The sequence below is a fragment of the Cetorhinus maximus genome, chromosome 8, assembly GCF_964194155.1.
Source record: "Cetorhinus maximus chromosome 8, sCetMax3.hap1.1, whole genome shotgun sequence".
NCBI classification, from domain to species: Eukaryota; Metazoa; Chordata; class Chondrichthyes; order Lamniformes; family Cetorhinidae; genus Cetorhinus; species Cetorhinus maximus.
In genome coordinates this window covers 18,106,600-18,117,603 of record NC_135886.1, presented here as the reverse complement: position 1 = coordinate 18,117,603, position 11,004 = coordinate 18,106,600, and the positions used below count along the sequence as shown (strand labels likewise).

The 11,004-nt window shown below is 47.5% G+C and overlaps 1 protein-coding gene across 1 annotated transcript in view; it reads right to left on the bottom strand.

Moving 5' to 3' along the window:
• Nucleotides 1-911: 911 nt before the first annotated feature.
• The window catches only part of LOC144684068 (acidic mammalian chitinase-like), an 80,018-nt gene continuing 69,925 nt past the window's right edge, over nucleotides 912-11,004 (bottom strand). Inside the window, exons 10-11 of the mRNA XM_078547783.1 lie at nucleotides 3,610-3,745; nucleotides 912-943 (exon numbers count right to left, since the gene is read on the bottom strand). Of these exons, the coding sequence (XP_078403909.1) occupies nucleotides 912-943; nucleotides 3,610-3,745 (168 nt within the window). The remainder of the gene's footprint in view (nucleotides 944-3,609; nucleotides 3,746-11,004) is intronic.

Here is an 11,004-nt window from a genome sequence, read left to right as displayed (position 1 = left end):
AATTCGATACCTTCATCCTCATTCTCTTGGGTGAAGACGGATGTGAAGTATTCGTTCAACACTCTCCCGATGTCCTCTGCCTCCACCCATAGATTGCCCCCTTGGTCCCTAATGGGCCCTACTCCTTCCCTGGTTATCCTCTTCCCATTGATATACTTATAGTATATCTTGGGATTTTCCCTACTTTTACCAGCCAGCTCTTGTTGGTTCCCTCACCACCTGCTGCAGACCCTGTCTAGCAGCTACGTTCTTTAGGACTCAGCCAGCTCAGTCTGTACTGGTGCTACTGAGCCACTCTTGGTGATGGGCGTTGAAGTCCTCCACCCAGAGTCAATTCTGTGCCCTTGCCACCCTCAGTCAGTGCTTCCTCCAAGTAAGTGTTTAACATGGAGGAGCACTGATTCTTCAGCTGAAGGGGGACGGTACATAGTAATCAGCAGGAGGTTTCCTTGCCCATGTTTGACCTAGTGACATGAGATTTCATGGGGTCCAAAGTTGATATTGAAGACTTCCAGGGCAAATCCCTCCTGGCTGTATAAAACTGTGCCACCACCTCTGCTGGGTCTGTCTTGTTAATGGGACAGGACATACCGAAGGATGGTGATGGTGGTGTCTAGGACATGATTCCGTAAGATGACTATGTCAGGCTGTTGCCTGACTAGTTTGTGAGACAGCTCTCCCAATTTTGGCATAAGCTGTAACATGTTAGTAAGGAGGACTTTGCAGGGTCGACAGTGCTGAGATTATTGTTGTCATTTCTGATGCCAAGTTTGATGCTGGGTGGTTTGTCCAGTTTCATACCTTATTGACTTGTCTTTAGCAGTTTGATACAACTGAGTGGCTTGCTAGGCCATTTCAGAGGGCATTTTAAGAGTAAACCACATTGCTGTGGGTCTGGAGTCACAAGTAGGTCAGACCATGTAAAGCCGGCAGATTTCCTTTCCTAAAAGACATTAGTGAAACAGATGGGCTTTTACGACAATCGAATATGTACTCAAGTATACTGCAAAATTCCTCCAGAGTGGTCCAGATTGTTTCTTGTGGCAGCATTGCTCTCACTGTAGGTATGTTCTGCAGCTTTATCTGTATTCTTGTCTGGATTCATGAGCCACATCTGCACGGGATCACCCTTTGTTCCCCAATAGCTAACCTGTAACTTGGCGGTTTGGTACAATAAAGGTTGCACAGGGGAGTAGTGTTGGATGAAATCAAGACTGTTATCTGCATTGTAAGCACAGACCTGCACGAAGCTGCTTGTGGTCACAAACCAGTGGTACACTGAGAGAGTGGAATCTGTTTCGATTGATTAAGATGCCAGGCTGATCATAGGGAGTTTATGGAATGCGTATGGCAATGTGTGCGCCGTTGGTAGGGTGGCACCTTACGCCACAGGGCAGCCTAGCATTCGGATGAAACCTAGCATTATCTCATTCTGCTTCATTTGCCATTAGGGAAAGGGATGCAAGTGTATCTCCTGATAAAGAGAACCTCAGTACCTCCATGACACATGTTTCCTGTGAACCGCAAGTTGTTAGCTAATGTCATCTGTTGCAGCCTGAAAGGAGTCTGTGGCATAAAAAGTAAGAATCACGGTGACCTTGACAATCACAGGCAGTGCTATCCAGGCCCTAGTTTGAGGCTGGAATTATGGCTTCAGCAGATGACACAGCTAGGTAACAGCTGGCTAGGTAAAGCAAAGGCACCATATACACTTCCACTCAGTTAAGTTGAGATGCTTCTTGAAGACCCCCTGTGAATATGGCCTCTTTGCTCAGTGCCCTCCTCCTCTTCTTTTTTCTCACTGCTTCTCCTGCTCTGTGATGTTTTCCTTGCTGGTCCTCTCCCATATCCTCATTTCCTAAACACAGCTCATCTAAACCACTCATGCCTGGAGCCAGACTATTTGTGAGGCAAAGAGCAGTAGCAGTGCTGAAACAAACAAAAGGAACTCGCAAGAGCGACAGAACATAGCATAAAATATACCTAGAAGTCAAACAAAAGCCAGAAATGCCAAACCTACAAGTAGCCTGGGTTACGGCCGCAGCCAATGTTCTTCCCTGAGTAAACCAAATCCTAGAGGGAAACTTGTCTTACTGATCACAACTTTTCATTTTGTATTTTGAAAACAAGGAGAAAACTACTGATCCCAGAAGCATAAAATCCCAGTAACACTTTTAGGATTTTAAAACCAAAAGATTTATTAACAAGAAGAAGAAGAAACTTAAACACACAAGATTAAAATTACACAGTTCAAACAGTCTTACAAAACATTCCCCAAAAAACCCACTTTGTCATAACATACAAGTAAACTACTTGGCAACACCTCTCTTCTAGATTTTAATCATAAAAATCCAGTAATATTACCCAAGACAAAATCTGCTGTTACTTTAATAAAATATATCACATGACTTCTCATTCACTTACACTCTGCTGTGGAAATCCGAAGGAAGCTTGGAAACAGACTTCTTTCTGAAAACAGAGGCTTCTCTGGCTTGAAACTGGGTGGCTGCTTCAAATTCACAACTTTTCTCAGGACATCTCCCCCACACAGCCAACTCAACTAAACATCTGCCTTAAATATCAATTTTTTCCCTTTCATCCCAAACTCCATTGTCCTAAGCACCTCTTTGAACCCAACTTTCCTAAAATATCTCCCATTGTTATAGAATAACTGAACTTAAATTCTGCAATATAGATATGGGTTTCTTTTTGTGGATCCAACAAATAAATCCCAGAAGTCTATATGAGTATTATAAACATACTTAATTTCAAGCTTTATAATAATTTTGTTTTTAAAAATGTAATCGATAATAAAAATTACACGAAAACAATATTCTGCTGTTTCACACAAAATGAGTTTGAAGTTACGTGGAGAGGATGGATGAACTGGGCCTATTGCTGGGATGCGCCAATCTGGAACCTCTGGTGCAGATCCTGCCATAGTTCAAAGGTTTATTCAAATAGATGGCCACACCACTGGGGCATAACTCAGGCCCCTCCTGTTCCCACAGGCTGGAAAATTCCAGGTTCCCTGTGGATCAGGGGAGTTACTAGTTCTCTCACCTTGGGAAGAATACCAAAACTAAGAGAGCTAAAATCCATACCAAATGTACGCTCCATTTTCAGACCTAACCTCCTAAGTCACCACTATTGCTGCTCAGTGGCCTTGAACGTGCGGTCAACGTAAAGCACTAGTGAGGCACCCATTGATTGAGTGGCCAGTGTTATGGGACCACCTCGCTACAGCAATTCCCTTTGGTCAGGTTAAGTAGATGCTTCACACCTTACAAAGTCTTACGGAATCCTAATGGTAAAGCTGAGCCCTGGTCTAATTACAATACACATGCCTAAATTGTGGTGGGAGTGCACCAAAGGGTCATAGATTTTTGGCTCCAGAGTTTTTGCAGTTTTATTTACACTGTATGATGGTGATCTTTCATAATTCATTTGCCTGTATCACAAGTATTGCAGCTGACGTTTAAAACTCAGATAGTGCAATTGATTTAAAGTAACAGCGAGCATTATTACCACCTTGCTGTTGTACTCACATCAATATATACAGAACCTATTGAGACTGAAATGTAGTTGTAGAAACAATAAATATCTTACCTGAATCTGTTAAAAGGCTTTTGCTCAACATTCCAATGATAGGATTTGGTCCTTGTTTACAATGATTGGAGAAATCATCAAAGGCAAGTGTCCACAATAAAGCTCCTCTGAATTTGTTTTTCTTTATCCATTTAATCTACAAAAGTAAATTAGCATTAACTGCATCAGGACCAAATTGCTACTGCAGAACAAGCTTACCTATCTTGTAAGGTCTGCTTTATCTTCTCAATGGGTGCCTTCTGCACGCTCTATAGGGCAGGGGGGTAGTGGTGTAGTTAGCACATGAATGATTAGGCATGAGACCCTCCAGATATTTAGCCTCCACACCCCCCAACCCCTCAGCTGATTAATCAGTAATCCTCCATGTCAAACAGCACCTGGATGAAGCACTGAGGGTGGCAAGGGCACAGAATGTACTCTGGTGATGGACTTCAATGTCCATCACCATGAGTGGCTCAGTAGCACCACTATTGACTGATCTGGCCGAGTTCTAAAGGACATGGCTGACAGGCTAGGGGCGGAGTTTTCCCAAACTTTCACTAAGCGCGGTCGCGGGAGGGTAAAACGATGCTTTACCTGCTGACCGCAATGATAGGTTTTCATGCCGTATCGTCCCAAACCCGCCAAATTATTTATGCATTTCCGGGAAACATACCGTTTCCATGGCAAGTGGGCTCTCATTCGCCCACCCGCCATCAGCCCATCGCTGCATCATGCCGGGCACCATATTTAAATTCCAGTGCAAGCACACATCTCAGTGCTTCCAGACCACCACTGCTGCATGGAAAACATGGCCCTGAGACTGAAGAAGACTGTAGTCCCCAGGTTCAAGGACACGTCCCTTGAGCGCTTTTTGGATGCCGTGGAGGTCTGCTGGGATGTCCTCCACTCCCGCTCTGGTGGCAGTATGGGCAGCTTGGGAGGTGATGGCAGCAGTGGTCAGTGCCGCAAGAGGATGAACGATCTCCTCCTTTCCGCCGGGGTAAGTCACTTTCAACTCACACACTCACAAACCTATCACACATTCACAATGATCTCACTCGCTGCCAGTTCAAGAGACATCACCAATCACTCTCACACTCGTTGTCCTCATCCCGTCCATGAGGCTACTCAACACCCACACAGGCCTGGCAGACTTATTACCTGGCCTGGCAGGTGTCCTGCTTACACTTTCTCCATCTCTATTCATGCAGGACAAGCTGGCACACACTAAGAGGGAGGTCGCTGACCGGTGGTGGAATGCCCGAAATCAAGGTCCTCACAGACTTTGAAAACAGAGCTATCCAACTTGGCCTGCACGGATCTGGACCATTTCTGTGCTGACGGTGAGGTCAACAAAGTGAGCAGCAATGCAACATACATCAGACAACCATGGTGTGAATAATGTGTCCTGTTTCACAGGCTACTTCCATGCATTAATTATCTCCCCTTGCTTCCGCAGGCACATCTGGGAAACAGAGTCCATGTCCCAGGGACTCCAATCAAGCCCCAAAGAAACCTCTGAATAGATAACTGGAGGCATCTTCCTTGAAGTTCCATCACAGCGTTCACCCACACCCTCCACTAGCACAGAGTTACACACATCGGTGGGACCTAGCTTTAGAATAGCCTCAGGATCACAATCTGGTGAGCATATTGCAGTCTGATCCACAGCAAGCTGCAGCAGGGACCTCCCTGGTATCCGGCACTCGGAGGCCAGAAATTTGCTGAGTCCGAGTTAGATGTCGAGCCTCTGTACTTGGTCATGTCTGCAAAGACAACCTCACGAACATCAGGAAGGGGTGTCCACTGCACTTCTCAGATTGCAAGACACGTTGGAGGAGTCCGTCCGCCTTCACTCTGAAGTGATAGTGCCAGCATGCCAATGCACCGAGGTCAACAGTGGTAGGATGGTGGCTGCCATGGAGATCTTGGTCCAGGACTTTGCTCCTGCACTTTTGCGTGGGCTTAACTCCATCGCTGATGTCATATTTGGCCTCCAACAGTCTGTACGCGAGATGGGTGCCGGGCAGCTCGATCTCACTCCAGCTACCCCTGCTCCTCAAGGAGTCAGCCAGGGGCCCCAGGGCACCCATAGGAAGGAGGATCAGTAGGTGCACGCTCCAGGCCCATCCATCTTGGTGTCTGGTCCATCCGACTGCCCTCTTCCTGTGACCTCAGTAACTCCAGCTCCACAGGCCAAGGAGGGTGCCACTGCCACACAGCAGGACCCCGAAAGCAGGCCGGGGCCCTCCAAATCTCGGCCCTCCAGAGGACACCCGCCAAGTCATCACAGACAGGGTGTCGCAGTCAGCTGGTTGCCTCCACCTCTGCTGATGTCCAGGGAGCACCAAGACGTAGCGGGCAGGGTTAGGAAAGTTTAGGAGAATTAATTGCACAGCCTGGGCATGGGTGTTAATCTTGTGCTTGTATGTACTTGTACATACTGTTCACTATTGTCAATAAACTCCCAAGAATGTCTCCCGGCCTATGGCTCCTTGTTCTGATGAGCAGTGTTCTTGTCACTCAGATGTGAAACCTTTCTGCACAAAATAAAGGCAGGTGTTTCAGTCCAGGACCTCTTCCCCATGCTCCTTGTAGCCTTCAGGCCGAGGTGATGGTCCGGCCTCACACTCCCTGGAAACATTACTGATGCCTGCACCTCGGTGGTGCTTGTCATTGCTGCCAGAATGTAGTGGGCAGGCACCACAAAGTTCTTTCATTCTCTCTGTGTGGTCTCAGCGCCTTTAAGGTGGGGCTGGCTCCCATCTCTTCAGCATCTGTGACCACTGGTGATGTGGTCCTGAAGGGCTCAGGTGCTGAAAGCGGGCAAAGGATCAGATGCTTCTAAAGTTTCATGGCTGCGTCTCTATGGATATGACCCTGATCACAGAGTGCAAGTGAGCTGCCCTCGGCCAGACAGGAGTCAGTCATTCTCAGAGGCTATGTGAAGATCTATGGAGTGTCCTCACTGCATGTCATCAGCATCCTACTGCAATCGGGCGACTATTAGGGCCTCCACTGCATCTCCATGACAGGAGTATTCTCACAGAGGGTATTCACGCTGCCATAATCCAGACTGGAGTCAAACATTCATAGATGTAATGGCAGGATCTATGGGGTCACCTCATTGCATGTCGTCATCATGCTCCACAAATCTGGCAGCTATGAGGGCCTCCCGAGCATGCTGCCTCATCTAGCCAGTGCGGGGGCCTCATCCTTGTCATCGTCGCCTTCGAGGACCTCCTCACCCTCATCCCTGTTGGTGTCCTCCTCATCGGAGGAGACCTCCAGCTCCTCCATGTCCCGCTCAGCTAGCTCGTCTGCTGACTGTACTGCAGGAATCCATCAGACCGGTCCAGGCACCAGAACCTCACCTTCAGCATCCCGATGGTCTGCTCCACCGAGTTGCGAGCTGCAGCATGAGCCTCATTATACTCTGCTGCAGTCTGAGGCCTCCGCACGGGCGTCATCAGCCATGACCTCTGCGGGTAGCCCTTGTCCCCGAGGAGTGATCCCTGCAGCTTCTATGGACCCTGGAAGACTCCAGGGATCTGTGACAACTGAGGATGTAGGCATCGTACACACTCCCTGGAAACCGTTTGCACACCTGCAGGATGCGTTGCTGGTGGTCGCACATCAGCTGCACATTCAGCGGATGGAACCCCTTGCAGTTGATGTAGTTCAATGTGTGTTGCAATGGAGATCTGAGCGCCACGTGAGTGCAGTCGATCACACTCTGCACCTGTGGAAAACCTGAGATCTGGGAGAATCCAATCGCTCTTGCATCCTGGCTGTCCTGGTCCCGGGTGAATTGCACAAAATTGTGTGCCCTCGCAAAGATGGCACCTGTGACCTCATGGATGCATTTGTGGATGGAAGTTTGCGAGATCCCACAGAGGTCACCTGTAGAGCCCTGAAAGGAGCCACTGGCATGGAAATTGAGCGCTGCCGTCACTTTCACAGCCACTGGCAGTGGATGCCCTCCATGTCCCTGTAGTAGCTGGCAGATGTGACCAACCAGTTCCCTAAACATGCGCAGTCTCTGGCGACACTGGTTCTTGGTCATCTGCAGGAATTACAGGCGGCAGCTATAGGTGTAACTAGGCGCCGGCCTGCGATGTCTCACTGTGGCTCTTGGGCAGCGTGTGCGAGAGTCCCAGCCACCCCTTCTTCCTAATGTTGCTGCTCCTGCCTCTGCGCAGCCAGGAGCCTGAGTTGCTCTCTCCTCTGTCGTCTTCGTGCTCTGTAGGCCATCAGGCATACAGCTAGTTCACCATGCTCCATGATCCTGATGTACTCCTCCTGCAGGATGAAAGAGAGAGACCCATGGTTAGCATGGGTGTACTAAGAACCTGTCCTGGTTGAGTGTGCAAGCCCCTTAATGATTCCTGGAGAGAGCTGGCCACCACTTGGATGGCCAGAGATTAGTGCGGTGCATGGCTGCCCAAAACCCCACAACTTCCACCCCAGTCCACCTGACCGATTGGCGGCAGATTTGGCCATTAGGCTGCATGCTATGCTCTCAGCTCAGGCACAGGCATCCTCCTAACCCATGCTGCAAGGCTGCACTATTAGTTTGAACCATGGGGGAGACTGGTTCAAACCAGAATGCTGACATTGCCAGGGGCTGTGAGCACCTCCAGCAGTGACTGCTCCATGGCCAGCTTTAGCGAGGAGATTGTACAATGTGTGCAGTCATCCATCTGTTCTGCCATCCACTAAAATGCTCGTGACTTTTCAGTCAGTGCCTGGGGGCAGTTGTGGTGAAAAGCTTTGGAGCAGTTGGGGGCACTTTGATGCCTCTGCATTGCTTGAGTGGGAAGGTAAACTAGAAGCCTGAATCCCATCATATCAATGTGGCTGCACCTGAACTGTCTGAGTTGCAGAGGAATGGTTACTTTATACAGAAACATAGAAACTAGGAGCAGGAGTAGGCATTTGGCCCTTCGAGCCTGCTCTGCCATTCATTATGATCATGGCTGATCATCCGACTCAATAGCCTGCTCCTGCTTTCTCCCCATAATCTTTGATACCTTTCACCCCAAGAGCTATATCTAACTCCTTCTTGAAAGCATACAATGTTTTGGCCTCAACTACTTTCTGTGGTAACGAATTCCATAGGCTCACTACTCTGGGTGAAGAAATTTCTCCTCATCTCAGTCCTAAATGGTCTACCCAATATCCTCAGACTGTGACCCCTGGTTCTGGACTCCCCCACCATCGGGAACATCCTTCTTGCATCTATCCTGTCTAGTTCTATTAGAATTTTACAGGTTTCTATGAGATCCCACCTCGTTCTTCTGAACTCCAGCGAATATAATCCGAATCGACTCAATCTCTCCTCATATGTCAGTCCCGCCATCCCAGGAATCAGTTGAGTAAACCTTTGCTGAACTCCCTCTATAGCAAGTACATCCTTCCTCAGATAAGGAGACCAAAACTGCACACAATATTCCAGGTGTGGTCTCACCAAGGCCCTGTAGAATTGCAGCAAGACATCCCTGTTCCTGTACTCGAATCCTCTGGCTATGAAGGCCAACATACCATTTGCCTTCTTTACCACCTGCTGCACCTGCATGCTTACCTCCAGCGACTGGTGTACAAGGACACCCAGGTCTCATTGCACATTCCCCTCTCTCAATTTATAGCCATTCAGATAATAATCTGCCTTCCTGTTTTTGCTACCAAAATGGATAACCTCACATTTATCCACATTATACTGCATCTGCCATACATTTGCCCACTCACTCAGCTTATCCAAATCACACTGAAGCATCTCTGCATCCTCCTCACAGCTCACCCTCCCACCCAGCTTTGTATCATCTGCAAATTTGGAGATATTACATTTAATTCCCTCATCTAAATCATTAATATATATTGTGAATAACTGGGGTCCCAGCACCGATCCCTGTGGTACCCCACTAGTCACTGCCTGCCATTCGGAAAAAGACCTGTTTATTCCGACTCTTTGTTTCCTGTCTGCCAACCAGTTTTCTATCCATCTCAATACACTACCCCCAATCCCATGCACTTTAATTTTACACGCCAATCTCTTATGTGGGACTTTGTCGAAAGCCTTCTGCAAGTCCAAATAAACCACATCCACTGGCTCCCCCTCATCAACTCTCCTAGATACATCCTCGAAAAATTCCAGTAGATTTGTCAAGCTGATTTCCCTTTTGTAAATTCATGCTGACTCTGTCCGATTCTGCCACTGTTTTCCATGTGCTCAGCTATTAAATCTTTTATAATGGACTCTAGAATTTTCCCCACTACCGACGTCTGGTTGACTGGTCTATAATTCCCTGTTTTCTCTCTGCCTCCCTTTTTAAATAGTGGGGTTACATTAGCTACTCTCCAATCTGTAGGAACTGTTGCAGAGTCTATAGAATTTCGGAAGATGACCATCAATGCATCCACTATTTCTAGGGCCACTTCCTTAAGTACTCGGGGATGTAGATTATCAGGCCCCAAGGATTTATCGGCCTTCAATCCCATCAATTTCCCCAACACCATTTCCCTACTAATACCGATTTCTTTTAGTTCCTCCCTCTCACTAAACCCTGTGTTCCCCAACATTTCTGGTATGTTATTAGTGTCCTCCTTTGTGAAGACAGAACCAAAGTATTTATTTAGTTGGTCAGCCATTTCTTTGTTCCCCATTATAAATTCCCCTGTTTCTGACTGTAAGGGACCGACATTTGTCTTCAACAATCTTTTTCTCTTCACATATCTATAGAAACTTTTACAGTCAGTTTTTATGTTCCCTGCAAGCTTACTCTCGTACTCTATTTTCCCCTTCTTAATCAATCCCTTGGTCCTCCTTTGCTGAATTCTAAACTGGTCCCAATCCTCAGGTCTGTTGTTTTTTCTGGCCAATTTGTAAGCCTCTTCCTTGCATCTAATACTATCTCTAATCTCCCTTGTAAGCCATGGTTTGGCCACCTTTCTTGTTTTACTTTTGCGCTAGACAGGAATAAACAATTAGATAAAAACAAAAAACTACTGCGGATGCTGGAAATCCAAAACAAAAACAAAATTACCTGGAAAAACTCAGCAGGTCTGGCAGCATCGGCGGAGAAGAAAGGAGTTGACGTTTTGAGTCCTCACGACCCTTCAACAGAACTGAGTATAGTTAGGAGAGGGGTGAAATATAAGCTAGTTTAAGGTGTGGTTGGGCGGGGGGGGGGGGGGGGGAGCGGTGGAGAGAAGTTGAGGGGGGGGGGGTGTGGTTGTAGGGACAAGCAAGCAGTGATAGGAGCAGTTAATCAAAAGATGTCACAGACAAAAGGATCAAAGAGGTGTTGAAGGTGGTGATATTATCTAAGAAAATGTGCTAATTAAGAATGGATGGCAGGACACTCAAGGTACAGCTCTAGTGGGGGTGGGGTGGAAAGACTGACAAGGTACACC